General features: G+C 34.8%; 2 protein-coding genes across 2 annotated transcripts; one reads left to right on the forward strand and one right to left on the reverse strand.

Annotated features, from left to right (window-relative positions):
• Positions 1 to 247: 247 nt before the first annotated feature.
• On the forward strand, positions 248 to 962 carry LOC150025122 (uncharacterized). The gene has a single exon (XM_090295768.1). The coding sequence runs from the start codon at positions 349 to 351 to the stop codon at positions 709 to 711; it is 363 nt and encodes a 120-aa protein (XP_090151894.1). The 5' UTR covers positions 248 to 348; the 3' UTR covers positions 712 to 962.
• Positions 963 to 4,923: 3,961 nt separating this feature from the next.
• Positions 4,924 to 7,061, reverse strand: LOC137822785 (WEB family protein (DUF827)). Its single transcript, XM_068627782.1, has 2 exons — positions 6,702 to 7,061; positions 4,924 to 5,677 (listed from the first exon to the last, which is right to left on the reverse strand). Exons 1-2 carry the CDS (start codon positions 6,846 to 6,848, stop codon positions 5,198 to 5,200), a joined length of 627 nt encoding a protein of 208 aa, XP_068483883.1. The 5' UTR covers positions 6,849 to 7,061; the 3' UTR covers positions 4,924 to 5,197.
• Between the last annotated feature and the right edge of the window lie 8,579 nt (positions 7,062 to 15,640).

The raw sequence follows: 15,640 nt of genomic DNA on the forward strand, positions 1-15,640 counted from the left end.
GTTAGTGTATGTTCCATAGCAAATCAGCTCTAATTCTCCTCCTACCATTTAATTATTCTCCTCCTACCATTTAATTAATCAATCAACCACAGCAACTGATGAATTAGCTTAGGATGTTAATTGAACATAATAAACCAAAACAAGCAAAGAAACCAAATTCAGAGGACAGGAAGGGCATGCAAATGATTTGGGCACATGGGACTACTTTTTTGCCTCACAATATGGAATATAATCTCAAGCTTTAAATGCTCCCTTCCTCGCCCATTTTATACATAACCTCCACGAAATTAACCAAACCATATTTCTCCATCATAACTATACCTATATATTTCAAGAAGGGAGAGAAAAATGCACATGAACAACCCACTCAGAGGAACAGAGAATTTTGTTATTCAAATAAAAGAGGCTACTGAAGAAGAAGCGTCGTTTGAACAAACCCCTCAACCTCCTCCCAAGTTCAACAACCTCTCCGCCATGAACCTCTTTCAACGCTTCCGCAAGATCTTCATGCGCCTTGTTTTCTCGGTACCTCGCCGCTCCAAGGATTCAAAGCACAAAGTCTCCGACCGCTTCGAACCGCCCAAGACTTCATGCAGTTCCTACTATTCCTCCTACTCGCATTACAACGAGGCCATTGCGGATTGCATCGAGTTTTTCAACAAGTCAGCGCAAGATGGCATTTTCGACGGTCGAAAATCTGATGTTGTCTGAAGTCTCTCATTAACCAACAACCTTTGATCAATGTTCTTCCTTATACTTATAATTATATTTTTTTCCTTATGCATAGTGGTTGATGTATATGTATACGAGAGCATTGTATTTTGCATAAAGAAGTTACATCGATTCCTTGGCTTCTTTTTTACGTTCTTCATAATTTGAATTGTGTTTTGTTGTGGGACGAGGTTGGGTGAATCATGAATTGCAAAACAAAATTACTATGTATAAAATTGGATTTCATATCAGTAGTAGCGAAGACTGATTTGAAGTGGATCTACCTACCCAAGTTTCAGCTTTTAGGTATTTCCCTTGCTAACGCAATAACACGTCAGGGGCAGAATATGAATATTCCATCATCGGTAATGATGAATATAGGACTCCGTTAAGCATCTACAATCAAAAGTAGCACATTATAATAACACCACCATTATACGAAGGACCTACTTTTCCAGTCTTCACGTTATCTTTCTCTCTCTCACTTTCAAAATATTTTCTTTCGCTGCTTCTTTGTTTGGTTTTCAAAATATAACGTTATCTACTCAGATTATACATAAACTTTCGTCTTAGGAATGGAAAATATATATTTAATGAAACAATATGAAAAAAAAAACTAATTTTAGAGAAAAATAATTAATTGTTATAATGATTAAATTAGAGTTATTTTAGAGATTAAAAAAAAATTGGTTTCTAAATTAATTTTTATTATTGTTAAATAGTTTTAAAATTGGTATCTAATTAGCTATCCAGATTTAATTACCAATTATTTAGATTTTAAATTTGATAACAAGAATCTTGATCGTTAATTAGACATCAATTTAAAAATCATTTAATAATAATAGAAACTAATTTAGAAACTAAAAAAAATTAGTCTCTAAAATAATTTATAATTTAGTCATTATAACAACTAATTATTTTTTTCTCTAAAATCGATTTCTATTTCATCATTTTCTTATAGTGATAATAAAGATAAGATATATTTATACGAAAAACAATAATCATGATGAAAGGCATATATCAATCAGTAGCTATTTGTTTTACATAAATTAATTATGTTTATGTTTTTAAAATTAGAAAGGAGTTTTTTTAGGTTAAAAATACAAGGAAGTTTTTTCAAAGTAGATTGACCATACTATGTGGGAAATCCAACAATAATCCAAATATTGCTTTATAAATTATATTTTGCAGCTAATTTCGGTTTTCATTAAATATAAAAGACTGAGAATAAAATCTACCCAAAAAATAGTAATATTTAAATTGGTATTAAAACACTTTTATGTTTGGATTATCCTTAAAATGAATTATATAAATTCTTTTTTTAATAACTTTATCCTCGATTGAAAACGTAAAAAAAATGTGGGGAAATTATTAAAAAATTACTATACATCTAAACCTAAATCAAACAGAATCTAATCAAATTGGAATAGATTTATAAATACACATAGAGCTTAAAAGGTTTCAAAATCAATTATGTCAATCTTTAATAATTTAAATATTTTTTAAAATATTTTGAATTTATAATTTAAAGTATTATTTATTTTTTTAAAAAAAATTTGGTCATTTATGTTGCAAAATCATATTGTAATTTAACATCTTATTGTAATTTTTTTTCTAATGTAAAAGTCTTATAAAACTCACATTTCATGGTTTTTTTTAACATGATGGGGTTTTTTTTTTTTTACCAAAATGGGGTCCGTTTAAAAAAATTACAAATTTAGGCAAGTCGTGTCTAATTGGGACGACTTCATATGCAGAAGTCGTACCAATTAGGCACAACTTCTGCCATATCATACTAAAGTCGTGCCAACTTGGCACGACTTCTGCCCTGTCATACTGAAGTCGTGCTAACTTGGCACAACTTCTCCCCCGTCATATTGAAGTCGTGCCAACTTGACACGACTTCTGCTCTGTCATACAGAAGTCGTGCCAACTTGGCACGACTTCTGCCACGTTGTGTCACGTCTTCCCATAAATAATTTACTTCTAGTTCAACTTTATAGTTTTATTTTATATCTTGTAATGAATCTTACTAATTTGTTTAGTTCTAATTAATCTCTTCTCATTATTACGTGTTCTGTAAAATCATTACTTCTCATGCTATTTATTTTGCAAATTCACAACAATAATTCTCTATTTATTTCCCAAATACAATAAATTTTCATTTATGTATTTATTTCCAAATCCAATAACAATTTTCTTCATTTTTTTAATTAATCAAATAATCAAGTTATTGTATTACATTATTGTCAAACATGATCCATACACGATTATCCAATTTTTTGTTCCTTAAAACTAACACTCTTAGAAAATTACGTATCAAATTAATTTTTAACATTACATAACTTACTATCCAATATATAAACAATAAAATTAAAAAAAAAAAAAAAAATATGACGTGGCAGAAGTCGTGCCAAGTTGGCACGACTTCTGTATGACGGGGCAGAAGTCGTGCCAAGTTGGCATGACTTCAGTATGACAAGGCAGAAGTCGTGCCAAGTTGGCACGACTTTAGTATGACATGGCAGAAGTCGTGCCTAATTGGTACGACTTTTGCATATGAAGTCGTCCCAATTAGGTACGACTTCTGCATATGAAGTCGTCCCAATTAGGTACGACTTGCCTAAATTTGTAATTTTTTTTAAACGGACCCCATTTTGGTAAAAACCAGAAAAAAAACCCCATCATGATAAAAAAAACCCACATTTCAGTACTTTTTTATTTGTATTTAACTTTTAAAATTAAGAAAAAAAAAAGATTGTTATTCTTAAAATTTTGAATCTTAAAATTTATGTCATAATACATACTAATGAAATATAGTACAAAATTCATCCCTTAAACTTTTGACCCATGATTTTTGTCTTCGAGAAATACTTTTATATAAATTATTTATCTTTTATATTACATTCAGCCGATACTCATAATTTAATTTTTAAAGACGTAAATCTGTATTTTTTTTTATAATGTTAATGGTTACATTTCTTGTAGAGATACACAGCGTAACTTTTTTAAACAATTAAAATATGTTGATGTAGGATAGTAAAAGAAGAGGTTTGAGTGGAAATTAAAAAAACACAGTTAGGATAATTTATTCAAATTTTTATGATTTAAATAATTATAAAATGTTTTCATTTAAAATTATAAATTTTACTTGAATTTAACATTATTTGTAATATATGTAATATAAATCAATAACAATTCTATAACATTTATTTTTTTTTCTTTTATTTCCACCTTACAACTTCTTTTAACAATAAAAAATTATATTTAACTAATAAAAATAAATATAAACAAAATTTTAAGATAAAATAATAATATTATTAATTGTTAAATAGTAGTGTAAAAAATGATAGCGTGAAACTACTATAATCCAATATAAATCGTAGTCGTATTCGTTTTCGTTTTGGGCCTGTTAGAATTAACTTTAAGCTTAAATTATAACGCGCGGCAATTTGAATAAATCAAAGTTTTATTGTTTGCATAGTGCTTTTTCTATTATGTACTGTGTCCAGAAGTTCACAGATTTTTTTTCCTTTACTAGAATATGATCAAAATACATGTTGTCAAGTCTTTTCCAATCACATGGTTGTTAATAGAATTCTTAATTACATGTTTAAGAAACTTAATTATAAACTTAAAATAAAATGTTACATCTATGAAGCTCAGACACTTCTCTTAAATGGCGTCGGATACTCGTATCCGACTCCGACACTCGTAGGACACGTATCCATGAAGTGTCCAATTCAAAAAGTATTTGTTGGATTTCTAAAAATCAGTTCTATCAAAATTTAGAAAATAAAAAATACATTAATTTTCTAAAAACTCAAACTTATTGTATAAATTTTTATTATGATTAAAAAAATAAAAAACAAATCTTTTTGAATCAGTCATGAAAAATATCTTTTTGTTCCAAAAAAAATAATATGAAACATATTTGTGCACATAAATATTTTATTGTTAATTTATTTAATTTATAATTATATAATATATAGATATGTGTTATGTATTCTACATTTTAAAAATTATACGTATTTTTGTGTCCATATCCGTATTGTATTATCGTATCAATTTTTGTTTTAGTGTCTGTGCTATATAGTGCCACATTTCTACATATATGGATTCTATTCCCATAAAATTTGAGACCACAACTTGTAATTTACAATTTTGTTGAGGTGGAACAAATTGGCTTTAATTTGATTGTGTGGGTTCATGTTTATAGAGAAAAAGAAGATTTTATACTGTAATGGTGTCCTTTATTACATTAACCACATTCAACATGCATCCATCTTCTGCTAGTCAGCTAGTTGCATCTCACGAGTTTAACAAGATTGTACCGTCTATCTGCCATTGAAGTCTGTTACAGTGAGCAAGAAAATAAACTTTTCCAGAAAAAACAAGACAAAAAAAACTCTATAAACAAAATGCAGTAGGCAATTATTCTGGTAAATTAACATATTACTAAACCGAAAACGTGTTTGGAATTGTGTCATGGAACTTCTTGGGTCCCCTTTTTCCTTGAAAAAATAGCTCCAATCAAAGGAATCAATGACTTCTTCTTCTTCTTCCTCAGAGAAGGGTGCCTTTCCAACTTTTCAACCCCGTGTTGGGGTAGCATCATATGAGACACCGATGGAGGATTCGCGAACGTCACGTACCTTTTCTTCTGGAACTCCATCTTTTCCTCGTCAAACCTCGAACTTTTCACTTCAAACGTGGTTAAATTCTCGACAAACTTCACGTCTTCGATTTCAGATTCCACCAGATGTTTCTCTGTTTCCCGGTGCTTCAGTTGTTGAAGCTCCCCCTTCGTGCGCTCAAGCTCTTCCTGCAGAGAAGAGAGGCAATGCGCCATCACCATGCTTTCTTCCTTTGCCCTCTGCAGGTTTTCTCGCGTCTCCTCTAGCTCAGCTTCAACGTTTTCAATTCTCGAGTACTCCATGCCATTTTCACTTCCTCCACTCGCTATCTATAGCCACGTTCATGTCCACATAACACTAAATTAGATTTACAGCAATTCACACAGTATAATATTCTTACGTGAAATCATTTTTATAGAACAAACTTTCGTAATACTTTATGGTTAATTACGATAGAAATGTTAGATAGAATATTGAGACTCGAAAATAAGTAATGATGTAGAAGGTAAAGTAAAAAGTTATCAAAGAGTAGTATAATATTTCAGTACTTCATGGAAAGCTTGAGACATACAATGAATAGATTGTAATTAAAATATGGTACGTGCAAAAGCAAACTTAATGTTGTTTTTCAGTGCCTTTATTCTGTGACACGATAAAGAAAGCAAGGCACACAAATACAAGAAAGCACATGACACGGTCTGCAACTGAATAAACCATTTGTTGCTTGCACCCTGTTACAAGAAAGGATAACATTGGAGCTACGAATGGTTCCGTGACTGAGTTCTCTAGAAACATTTATTTATCATCTAATCCTCTTGTCTGAAATTTTGGGACTAAAATATTGACAATTTAAACCATCTAAATGTTTGTAAAATGACATTCTATAATGGGACTCAAACAAAAATGTTACTTTTGGTTCAGAAACTCAAGGCCAACACAATTGATGCTTACGGGCACTGGTCGCTGAAAAACCAACAAGTGAAAGCAGTTTTTGGGTAGCATGTTTTGAAAATTGGATGTGAAAATCCGTCAGAAGTGATGTTATATAGAATACATTAATTTTTTAATTGGGTTGGGTTAGAGTTTACTAAAAATTAAAATATTTTATTGTATATAAATGGATGCAAATCTCGATTTTATAGGGTGAATAGGGCTGAATGAGATTTAAAATCCACTTTTTAGTAGCTTAGAATACACCTATCAAGAAAATTTGAATTAACTAAAGAAAAACAATAAAGGCAGAGATTTCATATGTAAGATATTTTTAGGTACCACCATCTATAGATAAAACTTGGTGATACATGTAGGTGTGTAATTGAGTGATGAATAAAGAAAGAGATGTGTAGAACCAACCTTTTTGAGTTTGTTTGCACTTGCATAAACCTCCCCAGCTAAGACTTTCTCACCAAACAATGAGACAGCCTCTTTGACAGAGCGGAATGGCGCCCTTGTGTCTATCTCTGCCTTTCTGGCAAGCATGACGCCATCTTTCATGTTCATGTTTGTGTGGCTTCCACTATAAAGCAAAGAAAATGAAATGGTGAGGGGATGAAGAAGATGGGTATATATATTTGGGTAGGTAGATAGTGAATGTGTGCGAGAGAGAAGAATAAGGTGGTTTGTTTAGAGGTGGGAGTTAAGTACTAGGATTGGACAAAGGAGAGGGTTGAGTTCAGACATATCTTATGAAGATTGGAAGCTTCGTTTCTTCGCGTCCACTTCACTAGAATTCTGTTTGTTATGTTTGAGGGTGAAGGCGGTGGGTGGTGGATGCCCTTGGGTCTTGTTACTGTGGCTGTTGCCCAAAATATGGCCCAATGTTTATATATATATAAATTCAGCACAACTAAAGAGAAGGACTCTTCACCCATACCCAACTTCAAGAACCCCACTGTTCTTTTGCTTCCCCATTAGAGAAGCGTGTGGAAAGGGACATGCTTCCTAAGTAAAATATAGAAATGACAAAAAAAAGGGGAAAATAGAAAGAAAAGAAACATGATTCTAGGATATAATTTTTCTTTGCCTGGAGAGAGATAAAAAGAAAGGAAATAGAAGTTATTGATATTTTGTAGGAAAGTAAAATATAAGAGTAATGGGAAAGGAATATGAGATGTGAAGAATGGGAAATATTTGCGCTCATTCAAAGTGTGTTAGACTTTAAAACAAACAAAATTGATTTTATGATGCGTGAGTAACCACGGTGTTACTCACGGTTTATAAGGACTTCTCGGTTTATAAGGATTTCTCCATGGTGTATTGCACAAGTTTCCCAGGATACAAAAGGAATTTTTTGAAAAACTTTTAAGATCAGAACTAGTAAGTTACTCTAAAAAGAGTAATAATCCAATAGACCAAAAAATATTATAATAAAGTAAAATATTAAATGATGAGAGAGAAAGAGAAAGAATGTGAAAAGGTAAGAAGGAAGAAGATGGTGAATGAAGTAGGGTTTGAAGAAGATGAAGAGGTGAGTGTGTGAGATACATCTTCATAAGCAAATGGGATGCGGTATTTATAGATGGAGAAATCACAACTACCGCACTTTCAAACCCTAGTTGTGCGTAACTATTCCATGGTCATGGTCGCCGGAAACGGAGCAACCGCCGGTGATGGAGGAAGACTCGCGTGAGTGGAGGAACCAACCACCAAAGATTTTGCAACATTTTGCAACGTTCTCCGAACTGCTCGAGAAAGAAGGGAAGTTGGGCGTAACTCCCTTCCGTTTCTCCTTCATTTCCACGAATGTGGTTTTAGGGTTCATAACCCCTTTTGCAATATCTACATAGTGTCGTTCGGTTTTTACAACAATCCCCCACATATTGCAAAAGATAAAACATAGAGATAAAGAAAGAAAAAGAATATTTTGGGTTCATCTAAGATGTAATGCATCAGAGCTGGTATAGCAAGCTATATGAACCAGTCTTAGATTAATGAATTTAACACATAGTGTAGTTGGTATATCAAGCTATATGAACCAAGACACTTAGTATGTGTTAGAGGTTTATCAATCACAATACACCCCACATTACTTGTTGTTATCACTGTGTTGCGCTACTAGGCCATGCGCGTGTCCGATATTCATGAGTGCTATAAAGATCTTGCCAAGATCTCATGCAAGCAGCCCCACTTGACACTCATATAGGTGATTTCTTCAAGTGTATGTTGCAAATCATACACCACTCATAAAGGATATGAAAATCATTAAAACTTTGTAAATCGTTAAAACTCTTTTACCTCTGAATTTTAACCACAAAGTTTATCCTCTGGATAATGCAGTATCTAGCACTTTCACACACACCATAGGAATGGACAAAATTGATTTTAAATCAATATTAGTGCTAGCAGAACTAAAAAGTGACTTGTTTTTACCCATATGAACCTTATTCATGGGATCTCCAATCACAAAGGTTGGGTTTTCATCACTTGTTTGTTTGCAAGTGGCTGAAGTCTCATTCCCCTCGATGTTTCTAAAATCATTTTTCTAGGGGGTTTTGTCAGAGGATCTGCCAAATTCCGTTCTGACTTGACATAGTCTATAGAAATCGTTCCACTCTTTAACAGCTATTTCACCAAATTATGTCTCAATTGTATATGTTTATTCTTTCCATTGTAACTTTTATTTTTAGCTATAGCTATTGTTGATATGCAATCACAATGCATTGATACAAATGGGGTTGGTTTCATTCCTAATGGAATGTTTGCTAAGAAGTTTTTCAACCACTCAACTTCATTGCCAGCCATTTCTAGAACAACAAACTCAGATTCCATTGTTGATCTTGCAATAATAGTTTGCCTGACTGACCTCCATGTAACTGCACCAACCCCAAGTGTAAATACATAACCACTAGTGGATTGGGTCTCATCTGAATCAGAGATTCAGTTAGCATCACTGTACCCTTCTAGCACAGCGGGAAATCCACTATATTCAATGGCATAATCCATTGTACCTCTCAAGTATTTCATGAGTCTCGCAAATGCATCCCAATGATCCTGACTAGGACATTGAGTGTACCTACTCAGTCTACCTACAGCATAAGCAATAGCTGGTCTAGAAAAGCTCATTAAATGCAATAAGCTCCCAATTATATGGGCATACTGAGTTTGAAAAATAGATTATCCTTTGTTCTTCTTTAATTTAGAGTTAGCATCATAAGGGGTACTCACTGACTTAAAGTCACTAGTGCAAAAAGATTAAAAGAATACTCCTTATTAAGTGCGGGTTTACGCTTAAACGCATTTGTAAAAAACGCGGTGGCATTTTTGAAATTAATTTGATTTACAAATGCGGTTTTACTCTAGAACCGCATTTGTAAATGCTTTTTACCCTAAAAATTTGAAGCGTGCCACTCCAGTTTCACACTTTCACTTTCTTCTCCGCTCTGGCCTTCGTTTTCACTGTTCTTGCGCTCGCGTCTTCTCTGCATTTTCGTTCCTTTTCGCCATGGTAAGTTTCGCGAATCTCTTCATTGGCATTTTCGTTCCTTACTAGTTTTCGTTGGCATTGGCATTTTCGTTCCTTACTAGTTTTCGTTGGCGCATTGGCATTTTAGGTTACTGTTCTATTGGAATTGCTCCTTCATATTTGGTCTTCGCTGGTCTGTCGCTGCTCCGCCACCGCCACCGCTTCCGCCGCCGCCGTTGTCGCGTGCCTCTGCCACTCCGATCACCAGCAACCTTGGTTCACGGAAAGGTTGGTGTTCTATTTAAATTTTTTTGAATTTTTATTTAATATTTTGAATTTATATTTTTGTGTATTATAATTTATATATTATTATATATAAATTTGTATTTTCTTAAATTTATATTATATATTTAGTTAGTTGTTAATTACGTTTTAATAAAAGTTTTATGTTATGTTAGTTGTTACTTTTAGAATAGAATTATCGTGTTTGGATTGAGTCTGGGGGTGTTCGACCCTCGGTAAATGTGTGAGATAGAATACTAATTATTAGAAAATCCTAACTATTCCAGAATATATAATGGATTGAGGTTGGATTAATGTTGTTCGTATAAGTGATGAGTACGAAAGGGGAGTAGAAGAATTTATACAATTTGCGCAGCGTAATGCGATTATTAGTGGTCATGATGGATCAAAGATCAGGTGTCCGTGCGTTAACTGTTTGAATGGAAGGATACTGGATGTGAATATCATGAGGGAACACCTGCTATGTGATGGGTTTCTTCGATCTTATACAACTTGGACATGGCATGGTGAATTATTAAATTTACCACGTGTTTCCGTAACTGAAGAATATGTGGGTTCTACCATGGATGAAGCAGTACACGATGATGGAGATGATGATCGATTGGAGGACATGATTCGTGATGTGGGAGCTTAGTGTTTTGCAAAAGCGCATGGATATGGAAGTATGTCAAGAGATGCATAGACTCCTTTGTATCCTGGATCAACTAACTTCACACGGTTGTCGGCGGTGTTAAGATTGATGAATTTGAAGGCAATAAACGGATGGACTGATAAAAGCTTCACGGAATTGCTCTAGCTATTGAAGGATATGCTTCTAGAGGGAAATACTCTACCTAATCGTAATTACGAGGCCAAAAAGATTCTTTGTCCAATGGGTATGGAGTACAAAAAGATACATGCATGTCCTAATGATTGTATATTATACCGGAAAGATTTTGAATTGTTGAAAAGTTGTCCGAGGTGTGGGTTATCACGTTATAAGTTGAAACAAAAAGATGATGATTCTATTGATGAGATGGAAAAGCATGGACCCCCAATGAAGGTTATGTGGTATCTTCCCATCATTCCAAGGATGAAGCGTTTGTTTGCAAACCCAGACGATGCTAAGAATCTTAGATGGCATGCAGATGAGAGGAAATGCGATGGCACGTACCGACATCCAGCTGATTCTATTCAGTGGAAGAAATTTGATGATGACTTTCCAGAGTTTGGTAAAGAATCAAGAAATATCCGACTTGGTTTAGCTACAGACGGAATGAATCCGTTTGGTAATATGAGTACAAAACACAGTCCATGGCCTGTATTACTAGTTATTTACAACTTACCTCTTGGATTGTGCATGAAGCGAAAATACATGATGTTGTCTATGATGATATCCGGTCCGAAACAGCCAGGGAATGATATTGATGTTTATCTAAGTCTCCTAATAGAAGATTTTGAAGTTAATGTGGGACCAGGGTGTTGAAGTATTTGACAGATTTGCTAATGAAACTTTCAAGCTTCATGCCATGTTAATTTGCACCATCAATGACTTTCCGGCATATGGTAACTTATCAGGTTATAGTGTTAAGGGTCACAAAGCGTGTCCAATATGCGAAGAAGACACTGCTTCTCAACAATTGAAACATGGAAGGAAAACAGTATATCTTTGGCATCGGAGGTTTGTTAGAAGTCATCATCCTTACCAGAGGTTGAAAAAAGCCTTTAATGGACACCAAGAGGGTAGTGGTCCACCAACTCCATTAACCGGTGTTGAGGTTTACGAAAAGGTAAATAACATAGACCACACCTTCGGTAAGTAAAAAAAAAGTCATCTGTGACAAATATTTGGAAGAAGAAATCAATCTTCTTTGATCTTCCGTACTGGTCGAGGTTAGAAGTCAGACATTGTATAGATGTAATGCATGTTGAGAAGAATGTGTGTGATAGCTTAATTGATAGCTTAACGGGAAGACGAAGGATGGTCTAAATGCTCGTTTAGATTTGATTGAGATGAACATACGCGGCGAGTTGGCACCCATAGAAATGGGTAAGCGTACATATTTGCCCCCAGCCTGTTACACAATGTCAAAAGATGAAAAAATTAGTTTTTGTCAATGTCTAAAAGGTGTGAAAGTGCCACAAGGACATTCCTCAAATGTGAAGAGTCTAGTGTCAATGCAAGATTTGAAGTTAATTGGGTTGAAGTCTCATGATTGTCACATCTTGATGCAACAGTTGTTGCCGGTAGCTATCCGTGGGATCTTACCAAAAAAATGTTAGACATACCATAACCCGTTTGTGCTCATTCTTCTCTTTCATCTGTTGTAAAGTCATTGATCCCTCAAAACTAGATGAACTTCAAAATGAAATTGTTGTTATCTTGTGTGAATTGGAGATGTTTTTTCCTCCGTCTTTTTTTGACATCATGGTTCATCTAGTGGTGCATCTGGTAAGAGAGGTTAGATTGTGTGGACCAGTGTACTTAAGATGGATGTATCCTGTTGAGCGGTATATGAAAATTTTGAAAGGTTATGTGAAAAATCATTATCGTCCAGAGGCTTCAATGATTTAAAGGTACATAGATGAAGAAAGTATTGAATTTTGTTCAGAGTACATGACAAAAGCAAATCCAATAGGTGTTCCAGCTAATTCATGGCACCACAGGCGTTCTACAAGTAAATGTTTACGTGGTGTGAATATTGTAAGAAAATCTCGATCAGAAGTCTTGCAAGCACATTTGTACATATTGAATAACACAGATGAAGTTGTACCTTACATAGAAGCTCATAAAGCCATTGTGAAGGCAAATAACCCAATACAAGCAGAGAAATGGGTCTTGATGGAACATAATAGAACTTTCATGCCTTGGTTTAAAGACGTGGTGTTCAAGGATTCAACGGCATCAGCGACCTTGACCTGGTTGGCTGCTGGATTGAAGTTTGATGTCATCTCATGTACAGCGTACGAAGTGAATAATTGTATATTTTACACGAAGTCCATGGATGAAAAGAGTACAGTTCAAAATTCTGGTGTTACTCTTGAAGCCGAGTCAATGCAGTTTTCGACTTCGAAATATACAAATCCAGTACTTGGATCAATGGCATACTATGGGTTTATAGAAGAGATATGGGAGATTGACTACACTAAGTTTTTCGTTCCAGTTTTCAAGTGTAAATGGGTTGACAATAAAAGTGGGGTTAAAATTGATGATTCAGGATTCACACTAGTGGACTTTCGAAAGATAGGGTATCGAGATGAGCCATTTATAATGGTTCAACAAGCATCTCAAGTTTTCTACGTGAAAGATCCTATGTCAGAACATTGGTATGTCGTTTTACACGGTAAAAAACAAGGGGAGACCATAGATGATATTGAAAATGGTGACCCCTGTTCATTCACACCAAAGATAATGAATAAAGATGACGATGTAGTTGATGATGTACATGCAACCCGTAAAGACCACAGTGAAGGAATTTACATATGAACTTTCAACCCCCATGCAACCTGTAAATAAGCATTTTAGATTTAGATTTTTATGTATTATTTTTATAAGATTTTAATTCGATGCAGATTAACTAATGTTTGTTACCTAATTCTTTTAACAGAGACATGGATGACGATCAGGCCCCACTCAAACCTCGATCCGGATGAGGCAGCAGAGGACCTACTAGATTGAAGTGTCTAGCATTGAGACGTGCTGCTGGTGAGAAGACACCTGTTGACATTGACGTCAACACTGGAGTGGCTTTTGGTCCTAAGGCAGATGAGTTTATGAGCTATCTTGGAGTTGTTTCTCGTGAGAGGCTCTCCATTCTGATTAATTCATGGGATGAGGTGTCAGAGGTCGACCGGAACATGATCTCGGAGGATGTTCTGGTAAGCTTTACATTTTGATATAATGCTTTTTAATATTCATTGATTAATTTTAATTTGCTGATGTTATTTTGCAGGCAAACTTTGAAATTCCTGATGTGGAACCGCTTCGATCAAAGATTGTATCCAATATCGGACTCAAATTTCGTACCTTTAAGTCAAGACTGACTTCGAGATACATTTTTGGCGACCTTAAAGACGAAAATCCATGTTTAAAGTACAAACATATTGATGAAGAGACATGGCGTCTTTTTAAAGAAAGCCATCAAAATGAGGCTTGGATGGTAAGTGAAGTAACTTAACTTTTTTTCTTTTATATAACATTAATAAGTTTATCTTATTTACTTCAGTTTGTTTATTTCAATTATGACACGATCGTCGGAAGAAAGCTCAAGAGATAGCTTTGAAGAATCTTACCCCGCACGTTATGTCTCGTTCGGGGTATCGAAAACTTGAGCAAGCACTGATGGTGGAAAAGGACAAATCTAAACAGGGGACGTTGTCTGAAAATGTGGAAACAGGGGTCACTTCTCCTCCATCACCACCTTTTCGCCATGTAAAATGGAAGAGGGCCCAAATTAAAAAGTCGGGTGCACCAAGTTCTGAGCAATCCGGGGTTATCATCGAAAAAATTGTAAGTTATTTTTTTTATTTTCATTTATTTTAAAGCATTAATTATATTAATGCTTGAAAATATGATTTTTGTGTACTCTTGCAGGATTCCTTGGAATCCGACGGTAAATTTGTTGCTGAAGGTCGTCACGATATCCTGGTTGAAGCAATTGGACGACCTGGGCACTCTGGTCGTGTTCGTGCAGCTGGACAAGGGGTCGGAATTAAACTATATTTTGGAGTTTCAGAACGACAGTCATCCTCCTCCTCCAAAGAGAAAGAAACTCAAATGAAGACTAAGATACGTGAAGAATTAATGGAGGAGATGAGAAAGGAGACTGATTTGATGTGGCTAGAGATGAAAAAGGAGAATGATCGAATGTGACAAGAGTTTCTATCGCAACAAGTTTGTGCTGAGCCGATTGAACCCCTTGTTAGTCCCACTCCCAAGAGCACAAAGGGGAGTTGTGCGGCTCCTCCAACATCAGGGGATGATATCAATGGGCAGACGGAGGATTGTGAGGCTACTGGTAGTGGGCGGCAAACTTCCTCGGGTGGTGGCCCTTGGAAAAGTCTATCAAAACGCCACCACCTTACATAACGTTCCTCTCTCCTCTGATGTGGCGAAGGTAACAGTTGAAAAAGTACGATTTCCTGATGCTCGTGTTCCACTACCTTCAGATGAGGTAACCACTGTGGCCGATGCATTTCAGACATTCGTTGCCTAGCCCAGAGAGCTCATTTGATCTATGCCCAAACCTCATGTAATAATTTCATTTCATTATATTATTTTTTATTTATATTTATATATTACATATAATTTAATACAAATGTTGTTTATCTTGTAGAAACCTTTTCGGCCACCAAGTCCGGAAAAGAAGCGTGAGGTTCCAGTTGACAATCTTATAGCTTCCTTACGTCTCATTGCTAGTCAGATTAGCAATGAACCTTTTCCAGTTCCGTGGGATGATACATTTTTTAAAATAAACACTGAACTGCCACGGTTGATGTACAACACAGATTTATCAGAATTTATATCTGGGAATCAAGAGCTCAATATAAGTATAATTCAATTTTTTATGATGTAAGTATCTTTACCTATTATTCAATTTACTTTATG

Source organism: Phaseolus vulgaris, chromosome 9, assembly GCF_051622355.1.
Source record: "Phaseolus vulgaris cultivar YP4 chromosome 9, ASM5162235v1, whole genome shotgun sequence".
Taxonomy (NCBI): Eukaryota; Viridiplantae; Streptophyta; class Magnoliopsida; order Fabales; family Fabaceae; genus Phaseolus; species Phaseolus vulgaris.

Excerpts from the sequence above, each read along its gene's own strand:
- LOC137822785 (XM_068627782.1), bottom strand. The coding sequence starts at position 6,848 with ATGAACATGAAAGATGGCGTCATGCTTGCCAGAAAGGCAGAGATAGAC. Across the intron at positions 5,678-6,701 it reads GTGCAAACAAACTCAAAAAG|ATAGCGAGTGGAGGAAGTGA; the intron begins GTTGGTTCTACA and ends ACGTGGCTATAG.
- LOC150025122 (XM_090295768.1), top strand. The coding sequence starts at position 349 with ATGCACATGAACAACCCACTCAGAGGAACAGAGAATTTTGTTATTCAA.